The sequence below is a fragment of the Urocitellus parryii genome, chromosome 6 (assembly GCF_045843805.1).
Source record: "Urocitellus parryii isolate mUroPar1 chromosome 6, mUroPar1.hap1, whole genome shotgun sequence".
Lineage (NCBI taxonomy): Eukaryota > Metazoa > Chordata > Mammalia > Rodentia > Sciuridae > Urocitellus > Urocitellus parryii.
In genome coordinates, this window is record NC_135536.1 from 98,201,479 (window position 1) to 98,216,454 (window position 14,976).

General features: G+C 34.9%; 1 protein-coding gene across 1 annotated transcript in view; it reads right to left on the reverse strand.

Annotated features, from left to right (window-relative positions):
* The window catches only part of Myo5a (myosin VA), a 216,094-nt gene that overhangs the window by 13,468 nt on the left and 187,650 nt on the right, over nt 1–14,976 (reverse strand). The window contains exons 35-37 of the mRNA XM_026391361.2: nt 13,977–14,131; nt 10,269–10,358; nt 8,038–8,188 (exon numbers count right to left, since the gene is read on the reverse strand). Coding sequence (XP_026247146.2) covers nt 8,038–8,188; nt 10,269–10,358; nt 13,977–14,131 — 396 coding nt within the window. The remainder of the gene's footprint in view (nt 1–8,037; nt 8,189–10,268; nt 10,359–13,976; nt 14,132–14,976) is intronic.

The window sequence follows — 14,976 nt, forward strand, 5'->3', positions numbered from 1 at the left end:
TAAACCAAATTAAAGGCTCAACAGAAATCATCACCAACAGATTAGTCTACTTGGAAGACAAGACTTCAGACAATAAAGATAAAATATATAATATTGAAAAGAATGTTGATCACACAGTGAAGATGATAAGAAACCATGAGCAGAACATTCAAGAATTACAGGATAACATAAAAAGACCAAATTTAAGAATTATTGGGATAGAGGAAGACATATAGTTATAAGCCAAAGGAATGAACAATCTATTCCATGAAATAATATCAGAAAATTTTCCAAACATGAAGAATGAATTGGAAAATCAAATACAAGAGGCTTACAGGATACCAAATGTACAAAATCACAATAGATCCACACCAGGCACATTATAATGAAAATGCCTAACATACAGAATAAGGAGAGAATTTTATTATATATATATATATATTTTATTTTTTTAGTTGTAGTTGGACACAATACCTTTATTTTATTTATTTTTATGCGGTGCTGAGGATCGATCCCAGGGCCTCACAAGTGCTAGGCAAGTGCTCGACCACAGAGCCACAACCTCAGTCCAAGGAGAGAATTTTAAAAGTCACAAGAGAGGGGCTGGGGATGTGGCTCAAGCGGTAGCGCGCTCACCTGGCATGCGTGCGGCCCGGGTTTGATCCTCAGCACCACATACAAAGAAAGATGTTGTGTCCGCCGAAAACTAAAAAAAAATAAATATAAAAAAAAATAAATAAAAGTCACAAGAGAAAGGAATCAGATTACATATGGGAGAAACCAATTAGGATATCTGCAGATTTTTCAAGCCAGACTCTGAAAGCTAGAAGATCCTGGAACAACATACACCAAGCTCTCAAAGAAAATGGATGCCAACCAAGAATCGTATATCTAGCAAAATTAAGCTTCAGATTTGATAGTGAACTAAAAACCTTCCATGAGAAACAAAAGTTAACAAGTTGAAAGCCTGCACTACAGAACATCCTTAGCAAAATATTCCATGAAGAGGAAATGAAAAACAATAATGAAAATCAGCAAAGGGAGGTATTACTCTAAAGGAAATACCAATCAAAGGAGACACCAAGTCAAAGTAAATACCAAAAATAAACAAATATGACCCGTAATACAAATCATGTCTCAATAATAACCCCTTAGTGTTCATGGCCAAACTCACCAATCAAAAGATACCTACTGGCAGATTGGATTTATAAAACAAAAAACAAAATGTTGTCTTCAAGAGACTCATCACATAGGAAAAGACATACACAGACTGAAGGTGAAAGGTTGGGAAAAATCATACCATTTACATGGACTATGGAAACAAGTGGGGATTTCCACCCTCATATCAAATAAAGTAGATTTCAAGCCAAAGTTAGTCAAAAAGGATAAACAGGGCACTTCTTTACTGCTTAAGGGAACCATACATCAATAAGATATAAATAACTATTATAAATATATAAGCCCCAAACAATGGAGGATCTAAGTTCATCAAACAAATTCTTCTCAAGTTCAAGAGTCAAACCACAATACAATAATTCTGGGTGACTTTAACACACCTCTTTCACCACTGGATAGATCTTCCAAACAAAAGTTAAACAAAGAAACTATAGAACTCAGTAATACAATCAATAATTTAGACCTTATAGACATATATAGAATATTTCATCCATCAACAAGTGAATATACTTTCTTCTCAGCAGCACATGGATCCTTCTCTAAACAAACCATATATTAAGCCACAAAGCAACTCTTAACATATAAAAAATATAGATACTACCATGAATCCTATCAGATCATAATGGAATGAAATTATAAATCAATGATAAAATAAAAAATAGAAGCTACTCCAATACCTGGACACTAACTAATAAGCTATTGAATGAATAATGGGTTGCAAAAGACATCAAAGAGGAGATTAAAAAATTGTTAGAGGTAAATGAGAACACTGATACAACATATGAAATCTCTGGAACATTATGAAGGTAGTAGTAAGAGGAAAGTTCATTGTATGGAGTTCATTTCTTAAAAGAAGAAAAAGTCAACAAATAAATGACCTAATATTACATTTCAAAGCCCTAGAAAAAGAAAAACAAATCAACACCAAAAGCAATAGAAGACAGGAAATAATTAAAATCAGAGCTGTAATCAATGAAATTGAAACAAAAGAAACAATTGAAAAAATTGACAAAATTAAAAGTTGGTTCTTTGAAAAAATGAACAAAAAGTTGGTTCTTTGAAGAAATAAATAAAATTGATAAACCCTTAGACATGCTAACAAAAAGAAGGAAAGAGAAAACTCAAATTACTAACATCTATGATGAAAAAGGAAATATCATGACAGACACAACAGAAATACAGAAGATAATTAGAAATTATTTAAAAAACTTGTACTTCAATAAAATAGAAAATATTGAAGGCATTAACAAATTTCTAGAGTTATATGATTTGTCCAAATGGAATCAGAATGATTTACACAAGTTAAACAGATCAGTTGCAAGCAATGAAATAAAAGATGCCATCAGAAGCCTATAAACCAAGAAAAGTCCAGGACCAGATGGATACACAGCTGAGTTCTATAAACCTTCAAAGAAGAACTAATACCAATACTCCTCAAATTATTTCATGAAATAGAAAAAGAGGGAATACCTCCAAACTCATTCTACGAGCCCACTATCACCCTGATTCCAAAACCAGACAAAGATACATCAAAGAAAGAAAACTTCAGACCAATATCTCTAATGAACATAGATGTAAAAATTCTCAATAAAATTCTGTCAAATCGAATAAAAAAATATCAAAAAGATAGTGCATCACAATCAAGTGAGGTTCATCCCAGGGATGCAAGGTTGGTTCAACATACAGAAATCAATAAATGTAATCCATCATATCAATAGACTTAAATAAAATTAAGAATCATATGATCATCTCAATAGATGCAGAAAAAAACATTCGACAAAATACAGCATCCCTTCATGTTCAAAACACTAAAAAAAAAAAACTAGGGATATCAGGAACATATCTCTACATTGTAAAAGCTATCTATGCTAAGCACCAGGCCAACATCACTCTAAATGGAAAAAAACTGAAAGCATTCCCTCTAAAAACAAGACAGGGATGCCCTTTTTCACCCCTTCTATTTAACATAGTTCTTGAAACTCCAGCCAGAGCTATTTGACAGATGAAAGAAATTAAACTATTTGCTGACAATATGATTCTATACCTAGATGATTCAAAAAATTCCACCAAAAAACCTATAGAAATAATAAATGAATTCAGCACAGTAGCAGGATATAAAATCAACACCCCTAAACCAAAGGAATTTCTGTACATTGGTGACAAAACTTCTGAAAGAGAAACTAGGAAAACTACCCCATTTACAATAGCCTCAAAAACAAAACAAAACAAAAAAACTTGGGAATCCAAAAAGAGGTGAAAGACCTTTACAGTGAAAACTACAGAGTGCTAAAGAAAGAAATTAAAGACAACCTTAGAAGACGGAAAGAACTCCCTTGTTTTTGGATAGGCAGAATTAATATTGTCAAAATGACCATATTACTAAAAGCACTATACAGATTTAATGCAATTCCAATCAAAATGCAAATGACATTTCTCATAGAAATAGAAAAAGTAGTCATGAAATTCATCTGGAAAGACAAGAGACCCAGAAGAGCTAAAGCAATCCTTAGCAAGAAGAGTTAAACAGGTGGCATCATTGTACCAGACCTTAAACTATACTATAGAGCAATAGAAACAAAAATGGCATGGTACTGGCATCAAGATACACTTGTAGACCAATGGTACAGAATAGAGGACATAGAGACAAACCCACATAATTGCAGTAATCTCATATTAGACAAAGGTGTCAAAAACATATATTGGAGAAAGAACAGTTTCTTCAACAAATGGTGCTAGGAAAATTGGAAATTCATAAGCAACAAAATGAAATAAAATCCTATATCTCACTATGCACAAAACTCAACTCAAAGTGGATCAAGAACCTAAGAATTAAACCAGAGACCCTGCAACTAATAGAAGAAAAAGTAGGCCTTAATCTTCATTATGTTGGATTAGGCCCCAACTTCCTTAATGAGACTCTTATATTGCAAGAAATAAAATCAAGAATCAATAAATGGAATGGATTCAAACTAAAAAGCTTCTTCTCAGCAAAAGTAATAATTATTGAGGTGAATAGAGAGCCTACAGAATGGGAGCAAATTTTTACCACACACATATCAGATAGAGCACTAATCTCCAGGATATATAAGAACTTAAAAATCTTAACACCAAAAAAAAACCAAAACAAAACAAAACAAATAATGCAATCAATAAATGGGCCATGGAGCTGAACAGACACTTCTTAGAAGATGATATACAATCAATCACCAAATATATGAAAAAATGTTCAACATCTCTAGCAATTAGAGAAATGCAAATCAAAACTACTCTAAGATTTCATCTCACTCCACTCAGAATGGCAGCTATTAAGAATAAAAACAACAATAAGTGTCGGTGAGGATGTGGGGAATAAGGTACACTCATATATTGCTGGTGGGACTGCAAATTGGTGCAACCAATATGGAAAGCAGTATGGAGCTTCCTTTGAAAACTTGGAATGGAACCACCATTTGACCCAGCTATCCTAGTCCTCGGTTTAGACTCAAAGGACTTAAAAACAGCATACATAGTGATGCAGCCACATCAGTGTTTATAGCAGCACAATTCACAATAGCTAAATTGTGGAACCAACCTAGATGCCATTCAGTAGATAAGTGGATAAAGAAACTGTGGTATATACACAATGGAATACTATTCAGGAATTAAAAAGAATAAAATCATGGCATTTGCAGGTAAAAGGATGGAGTTGGAGAATATCATGCAAAGTGAAGTAAGCCAATCCCCAAAAACCAAATACCAAATACCAAATGTTTTATCTGATGGGGGATGCTGACCCATAATGGGAATGGTGGGGTGAGTATGGGAGAATGGAGGAACTTTAGATAGGCCAAAATGGAGGGAGGGGAAGAGAGGGGGCAGGAGGGTCGGAAAGATGGTGTAATGAGATGGACATGATTACTCTAAGTACATGTATGAAAACATGAATGATGTGACTCTACTTTGTGTACAACCAGAGACATGAAAAATTGTGTTCTATATGTGTACTATGAATTGAAATGCATTCTGCTGTCATATATAACAAATTAGAATAAATTAAAAAAATAAAAAACAAGTCAAAATACACTTTAAAATTCATATTTGTGTACATGGATTTAAGTCACATTAGGTTTAGATAGAGAGGTATGGAAAGGGTAACATCAAATTTTGTCTTGAGCTAGGGTTAGTGTTATAGAATTAAGATTAATATGAGGAAATATGAATATTAATAAGAATGTATATTTGAAATTATGTGTGAAAACATACATAAACATACAAGACCTGAAAGAAGGAAGAGTAAATTATGAGTCCTATGAATATAAATTTTGTAAATATGAGTACATATTGATGAAACCTATATATATTTTTATATGCATTTAAGTTTAACATTGAAAATGAAAATAAATATCAAAATACTTTAAAATTCAAAATAAAATAAAGTAAGTATCCTTAATGATGTAGTTTCTAAAGTAAGAAGTAGTAGCCTTATGATAGGAGAAGCTATGGCATCTTGGGTGGGTTTTTGAGAGGTTAGTGTTAAGATAAGCATTTCTTGGAAATTATTAAGAATACAAATAATAATAAATGTTGGTGAAGATGTGGGGAGTACTCACCAATATTATTGGAAGGATTGCAAATTAGTAAACCATTCAGGAAAGAAGTATGGAATTTCCTCAAAAAACTAGAAATGGAACCTCCATATGACCCATCTATCTGACCCCTCAGTATTTACCCAAAGGATCTAAAATCAGCAAGCTATAGGGGATGCAACAATATCAATGTTTATAGCAGCACAATTCACAATATCCAACCAGCCCAGGTGTTTGTCAACAGACAAATGGATAAAAAAATGTGCTATATATTCACAATGGTACTTCACTTAGCCATAAAGAAGAATGAAATTATGGCATTTGCTGGTAAATGGATAGAACTGGAGATCGTCAATGCTAACTGAAATAAGCCAGACTCAGAAAGTCAAGTTTTGAATGTTTTCTCTCATATGGGAAAGCTAGACCAAAATAAGGGGGAAGAAAAGATAAAGGGGTGTGAATCCCATGAAAATAGAAGATAGATCAGTGAAATAGAGGAAGGGAGGGAGGAGAGACAGGAAAAGGAAAGAATGGTGGAATGAATCTGATCAAACTTTTCTATGAACACATATGAATATACCACAGTGAATTTCACATTTATGTATATCCACAATGCACTAGTTTAAAAGGAAAGATCAGTACTGTAGAGGGAAGGAACAGAGAGACAGAGAGGAAGGAGGAGAGGTAATGGGGAGGTACTAAGGACTAAATTGGAGCAAATTATATTCTATGCTTGTATAATAATGAAAAATGAACCACAATATTACATATATCTATAATGAACTAATAAAAAGATAAGCATTCTTCATATTTGAGTCTCAGAGGCAATAAAACAGTAAGAAAAATGTAACACTTAGAAATAGTCTTGGAGGAGACCTGGGAGAGGCAGTTTGAGTGGAACTGGAGAGCTGGGTCCTTCCTTGGCCTGGGTTTCCCACAATAGCAATGAGACCTTGAGCTAGCCTCAGCATTCCAGGACTTAGTCTTTTGGTTTGTGGCATGCTGTTCCCCTACTGTGCTCTCAGAGCATCTGGCTGATGCCTCCCTTAAGATACTACTGAGATGTCCACTCCCTGTCCAGTAACCCCTTAAAAGCAAAGATCACTCCTGGTTCATTTTTACCTCTTTGTGCTAAACTCAGCTTCTCAGAAACTCACTCTGACAATTTTTTTTTTGGGGGGGGGTCACTGCTATGAAATGCCTGGGAGATGGAAGCAGTTATTTAGAGTGGGACATCTTAGAGGCAAACTTCTTCTTCAGCCAACCAATACAAACAAGCAAAACTAGAAGATTTGCTAAAGCTGACCTTTGTCTCTGTTACCTCCTTTATTTTGGCCAGGTTGACCTTTTAGTAGACAATAGAAAAAACAACTGCCATCTGGCATGGCTTCCTTAACTTTTTAGTCTCTGGTTAATTGTGGGCCTACAAAAAACAATAGAATACTATGAGTTCTTAGAAGGGAAATAAAAAAAATTGTGGAAATATGAAAAAACACATGGGTGGAGAAAGAAAGAGTAGGTAGCTAGAAGTAGCCTTAAGAGTCTGCTGATAATCTGCATGAAGATAACAGTGTTGGTAACTTGAAAAAAAATTTTTAAACTTTAAATGCATTCAAAACTAGTAGCTTGACTCCTAAATTCTGTTCCTACCTGCTACACATTCCAAAGAAACACAGATAGTACAATATATAAATAAACACCCAGAATGAGTACACATTGATAAAGAGAGGTACATGGAATCACACATTGAGCTGAATACACACACACACACACACACACACAAGCAACTCAGCTGAGAAACCACCGTAAGCCTTTAAAATTGCCGTTAAAATGTCCAGATGTACAACTCAGCTTGGAGTGTCTGAGACAAACCTATGGGTCATGTTCTTGTTGACATAGTACCTTCTCAGTCATTTCACTGTAGATTATTAGGCAAAGTTCAAACCTTCCCCAGCCTCCTTGTTTTTAGGCGAGGGCCCCTAGGAAGCCCTGTGCAGTAGCGCCATAGTCCAAAGTTTGAAGCATTATAGAAAACTGAACAAGAGATAAGGTCTATTTCTGGTTATAAGGAATATGACAATCAGAAGAGAAAAGCATTACACATTAAGAATGGGATCCAGATCCACTGTTTTGATCATGTGGAAAAATGAATTTCTGTAGTATGCCAGGTAGCCATGGCTGGAGTTCCGGGATTCCTCAGATAATTTTAGGGCTGTTTATGTTCTCCACATTAATTTATGCCCTGAAATATGTGCCACTGGCAGTCACTCATTGATGAGATAGACAGACTGTGATGTTCAGTGATGTCTGGCCTTACCAATCATTGGTTGAAGGATGTTCTCTAATACCCGTACAAGCTGTTGGTAAATCTGAATGGCCAAGTCACTCAGCACCTGCCGATACTCAGCCAAGTCAAAATTGGTGAGGCAGTGTTCATTTTGGCGAGAGGTATTATGCTTCATGAAGCCCTAGAGTCATAAAGAAAAGTTAATGATACACATGAGGTCAAGCACCTCTTCTGTCTGCCTCACTATCTCCAGTTTGGTGAGCATCTTTATGCTCTTTCTTCTCTCTCCCAAGGGTTTCCATTTATCCCACACAAAAATTCCAGGATAATCATTCAGTTGCTGGTATGTGCTTGTTTGCTTTTATCATTTCTTCCTTCCACTTCTTACAAGCTTTTGAATAATAGATACAGTTGGCAACCCAGCATTTAAGCCATTCTAATAGCAATGTCAATGAAATAAGTGGGAGAATTTAACTAAAAAAAAATGAATGAGGTTTCATTTATGAAATAGCAGGTTTACTGCTAAACACTAAATTATCTTAAAGTACTAATTTCTTAACTTCAGCTCACTAAATACAGTCCTATTCATAAAAACTACACCCATAGGGCCTCTATAATCTTGAAATGGACCAATTTCTACAGAGACTGGTAAATAACAAAAATTTTCCTTTCATTATATTTCATGGTATCCACATTATTTTTAGTCAGAGATTAGAATGAAATGTTTTGGTGGTAGCTGTTAAAAAGAAAAGTTAACTATACAAACAGGTCGTTTTTGCAGTTATTTTTGCATCCGAACATGCTGCTCACTTGATATTGCTTAATAAAGGCAATTGTTTACTTGATGGATTCTGCCCTTAGTCAAGTATCTACCTTCCGATAACTAATTTAAGGACATGGTCTAAAAGAGGGGATGGACAGGTCATAGTTAATGGCCTTTCTGGAGGTGGGTACTGGGGATTGAACTCAGGGGTACTCAACCACTGAGCCATATCTCCAGCACTATTTTGTATATTTTTTTATTTAGAGGTAGGGTCTCACTGAGTTGCTTAGGGCCTTGCTAAATTGCTAAGGCTGGCTTTGAACTTGTGATCCTCCTGTCTCACCTCGAGCTGCTGGGATTACAGGCATGCATCAACATGCCCAGCACTTTCTGGGGGATTCTTATGTCGGTTCCATGTTCTCAGGTGTCTTGCTTATCTTTATATTTGCCATCATTTTTGAGGACAGTCCTTTGCCTCTGGGTGTTACTGGTCAGTTTTTCTGCCTGCCCTTCTGCAAAGGATGGGGAGGTGTAGAGGACAGTGGGCTAGGGGTACAGGCTTGAAGAGGTAGGCTGTCCCAGAATCCCAGACTTAGGCAACATTTCAGTTTTTTTCATCTGTAAAACTGGGTTTTTGATTCCTACCATGCAAATATGTTATAAAAATTAAATAACATAAATATACTGAGTGCTGTCAGATATATACTAAATAATAAAATGTATTAATATATAAAAATATATATTAATATAATAAAGAGATAATATTATTAATAAAAATTATTATTTTACATAATTGTAAGATATTTTGAAGTTTATCAAACAACTAAAGAACACATCAGTACAAACAAAAGTAATATAGATTTTTATACAGATCAAAAGACACATGAGAGCAGGGCATGGTGGCACATGCCTATAATCCCAGTGATTGGGAGGTGGAGGCAGGAGGATTGGGAGTTCAAGGCTAGTCCCAGCAATTAATGGAGGCCTAGGCAACCTAATGAAATCCTATCTCAAAATAAAAAATAAGAAAGGCTAAGGATGTAGTTCAGTGGTAAAGCACCCTGGGTTCAATACCTATACAACAAACAAACAGAAAACAAAATACACATTATCTTAGATTATATTTTGTCCCCAATCACCAGTAGCAAGCCAAAACTGACAAATTTCTAAATAATTCAGTATTCCAATATTAGCTCTTGACAGTTCGCTTCAATGTACTGGCAAAAAGATTCATTTATGATAATATTCATTGACTGAGGTTTATTTTATTTTTGTTGTGCTTTCTCATAATTTAAACTCTAACAGTGAAGAAACGATGTCATTCCTCAATTCACTGTTTGGTAGGTAATGAACATTAAACAAAAAGATGAATTCGCAAGCCATCTTTGAATTTGAGTTTTGGAATTAACATATGTTTAAATATTTTTCACTTTAAAATTTTTCCTTAAAAACAATAAGAAAGAATAGCATGCTGGTTTTATAAGCAAGATTTTCTCACCTCTTCTCCACTGTACTGCTTCAAACAGTGCAAAAATCGGCATGTGTTAGAGAGCCAGAAGGAGACAGTTTCAAAATCATCACCTCTTTTCTGAAAAAGAGAATAAGTCTAAATTTGTCTTTTCCTTAGAGAAATAACAACTGAAAAAAATTGAACAGACACCAGAAGGCCTATTTCTCTTAGTTACCATCATGAACTATTACAAAAATAAATAAATCACATTGCAGCCTTACATCATTGCTAGCAGAATATAAACCATAGGTTCATTGGCTGTTTGTTACTTTTCTTGCTATTAGAAAAAGTATTCCCATTTAGTCGATGTTAGTATTCTTTTATGCAGTAAAAAATTCAACCCACAGCTGATTTGAACTCACTTCCGTTGGGGTTAAGGAAAAAAAAATCAGAAAAAACTAAAGGCACAAAAGAGAATGACAAATTTTATGATAAAGAATATGAATTTGATTCAAAAAAAAGAATATGAAAAAGAGTCTGAAGCACTCACCCAACTTAGCTAAAAAATCTTTTCAAGAATAAAATAAAATGTCTGAGCAGTGAACCAGGGAAATGGTGGGAAAAATCCTGCACTGCGCATTACAGAGAGGGTGAAGCTGGTTGGCTCTTCACCAGGGATGGGAAAGAGTGGAAGGAAGGAAAAGAGAGTCACTGTGCCTGAAAAAGAGTCTGGGTGTTTTTCAGGGGCTGAGGAGTAGCCATACTCAGAAGTTCTATAACTCTACAAACAAAACCATTAACTAGTTTGGATATGGAAAGTCACAGAACTATCAATATTTGCCTATACCTTTTTCCAGAAAATGATACACAGAAAAACTACAATAGTTTACCTGGGACAGCTGTCCAGCACTAAATAGCTATGCTTTTAATTTAAGAGTTCTTTTTTAAAAATGTTAAATTCTAATAACTTTTCTACTATATCTCAAAGCCTAGGTTCTTAAAAGTTATATGAGAACACCTGCCTTTGGTCTTTGGTTGTAGCTTTATGTAGTAAAAGTGTACTTGGAGTAGGATATATCACAGGGAAAGACAGATTTCTCATAGAAGCATTTCTTCTTTTTTTAAATACCTTTATTTTATTTATTCATTTTTATGTGGTGTTGAGGATTGAACTCAGTGCCTAACACATGCAAGATGAGCACTGAGCTACAACCCCAGACCGAATCATTTCTTTACGTAATAAAATTATTTCCTCAATCAAGTGCAAAACAAACTAAAACCCTTAACTTTTTGGAGAATATTTTTCTGAAAAGACTTTAAGAAAGAAATCTCAGACGATGGAAATCATAATTTGTCTTTTTAGCTGAAACAGGACTATTAGGTTCTGGTCTTCAATTTACCATAAGGTAAATATCTGAAAGATCTAGCTAGCTACAATAATCTTCCAATATTAGGAAGAGTACCAAAAGTGCATAAAATTTTATGATACTCCCAAACACAAAAAATCATCTTATGGCTTGAGTGAAGGTTTGACCAAAAACTATTTTAAGTCTTGCAAAAAACCTGCATGACAACTGCTGCTAATAAAGGCTCTGGGCTGAGCTGAGAAAGACCATCAGTACAAATTCAAGAGTAAAGCTGGCCTCAGGTTGACTGGTGGAACAGGGACACTGAAGCTCTTGTCTAGGTTGTCTCTGCTGATATTTAGACAAGTAAAACTGCAGAGATCCTTGGAACAACCTCAAGATAAAGCGTGTAACTGCACCTATACCAAAGAATTACCAGAATCCCCACTCTCCACTGGGAGTGGAGAATTACCAGATGCAATTGGTTAAAACTTGAGAAGACTTCATTACAGAAATAATTCAGCATTTTTTCTCATTACTGGGCTGCAGTCTTTGCTAAGCTACTTTAAAAAAAATTAACTCAATACATACCATTTCTTTCAGCATGAACACTAAAGGGGACTTTTATTTTCATTAACATCAAATATCCTATATTCAATACTTCAAAATAAGAAACTTAAACTTCTTTGGAAACTTAAAAAATTTATAATTGAATGCTAATTCTGTACTCAAGAAGTTACTAGATCTAGCTTGCCAAAAACAATATTTTTAGGTGAAAATATCATGTTTGGTCAAAATTAAATAATAAATCAATATTATCTGACTGTCTCACAGAGAAGACAAGATGAATGCAATGACACTTGCAGATTTTGATTTACTAGAAATAAATGATCTAAGAGCTAAAAACTGTACGGATTCTCCATATGTCCTTGGCTAGTTATGCTGCTTCAGAGCCCATGTGAAAAAAAACAGTTGCTAAAATCAAAACCAGATGTGAGACACATGTACCACAATTTTAAATGGCATCAAAAGGATATTTTGTTCTAGTACCCACTCCTTTCTAATCTTTAAACAACGTGGCACAATAAATAAATGCCTTCTTGCAAGGTTGAGGGAAAACTTTGCTTTTGTCTAATTAGGAGTTAACTTAAGTGGCAAAACTTGTAGTGGAAGTGCAATATAGCACCAATATGTAAAAAATCAAATGAGTTATATTCAGGAAAACATCAATCAGTTTTTAAAAGTTAAGTCTTCAGAAACTCCACATTTCAGCGGATATTCATAGAATATCTGCAGAATAGAGACTAAGAACCAGAATTTTTCAGAAGTTCATGATCAGGGGGTGCAGGGTGGAGAGGAACAGAGAGTTAGTGTTTAATGGGTGCAGAGTTTTAGTTGGGGAAGATGAGACAGTTCTACAAATGGATGCTGTTGATGGTTGTACACACTGTGAATACACTTACTGCCACATAACTATACACTTATAAATGGTTAATATGGTAAATTTTTTGTTTTTTTATATATATATATATATATATATATATATATATATATATATATATATTGTACCACAATTAAAGTTCAAGAAAGGCATCTTAGAGTTGAGAGAATCCACTGTTAACTACTTACTTATCTTCATCCTCATTAAGTTAGATAATCAGAAGGCAAAGCACCTGGAGCACATTATGTCAATTCCTCATAGAAACACTAAGTTAAAACTAAGTATGATGATCGTTGTTTCTCTACAGTCAAGAGGAGGATTATGCAAGGTGACTCAGAGATTACTGAGTTATGTAGGGCTTTCTGCTTGGTTATGTAATGCTGCTGCCTCTTCCAAGTCTGTCTTCTCTGATTAGCATCTTATGTTGCTTTTCACATGGAAGCAGGCATTTTAGGTAACAAGAAGAATTATGGGGTGAGTTGGAGAATAATGGGTACAAAAGTTGGAAGAAAATATTTTAATGCTTTATCAGACTTGTTTTCATATGAACAAGCCATGTATTATTGAACGTCCATTTTAACATTAGCATTATCCTATCTATCTATCTATCTATCTATCTATCTATCTATCTACCTACCTACCTACCTATCCCTTCTCCACTGAATATTTTTAATTTAGTTCCAAGTATAATCTTAAAACAGACTATTTCTGTCCATGAAGAGATTAAATTTACTCCCCAAATAAATGCAATTATATCAAATTAATTTTGCTACATATCCAATTTGAGTCATGTTCTAAAAGAAAGTATACAGAGAGGTTGCAAGGAAGAATGTTTCCTAAACTGCAAGTTTTTAGTTAACACTGGAAAAGAACTAGCAACTTTGCCCAAGTCCATGGAAGAAAAAGCATGTCTGCATAGACTGTCATCATGAACATTCATCATGAGAATTTTGTTGAACTTGAGCTCACCTTCAATACTTTTTTGATGCTGTTAATTGTTGACGTTAGTAATGACCTTACTTTCTGATCATCATTCAGGTAATCGGCATGTCGAACGCACATAAACAGAATATATGCTGGTAGCCCTGGAATCAAATTGACTGCTACACCCCGTGGTTTTAGTTCTGGAAAATGAAAAAAAATGTAAAATTATACTACATTGAAAGTCTCTGTAAAGCATGCTTTGCCAGATATAAAAGCACAGTCATATAAAGTTCAATCAATCAGGGTAAATCAGATTTAAAAAAAAATTTTTTTTTGTACTGGGAATTGAACCCAGGATCACTTTACCACTGAGCTATGACCCCAGTACTTTTAATTTCCTATTTTGAGATGGGGTCTTGCTAAGTTGCTTGGTGGAAGGGAGTTGGGGGTGGGGTCTTGCTACATTGTAGGGGCTGGCCTTGAACTTTCAATCCCCCTGCCTCAGATTCCCAAATTGCTGGGATTATAGGCATGAGCCATCATGTCCAGCAAAAAAAGAGTATTTTAACAAATCGTTGAGAGGAGAAATTCTTGAGAGTGGGGACATGTCTATCTAATATTTATATGTCCTGCCCTGACTCTTCCCTTGAACTCCAGTCTTATGTATCAACTGCCTTCTTGATATCTCTCCTTAGATATGTCAAACTGAACCTCTCCCAAACCAAGCTCCTGGTTCTCTGATAAACCTGCTCTTTCAGTGTTTGGAAATGGCAGCTCCAATCTTCCAGTATCTCAGGTTATAAACCTCCTCATCTCTTTGGCTCCTTTCTTTTCTCATAATACATACCTAATCCACCAATGGATCCTGCTGGCTCTCCCTAAAAAATATACCCAGAGTCCAAACTCCTTTGCACTATAGTAACTAGGTATTACAGTAACTAGCTAGACCACCATTATCTCTTCTCGATTTGCTATAAGAGATTCTTACTTGGTCTCCTTGGTGCACCCTTTGCCCCACAGTATATTTTCTATATATCAACTACAG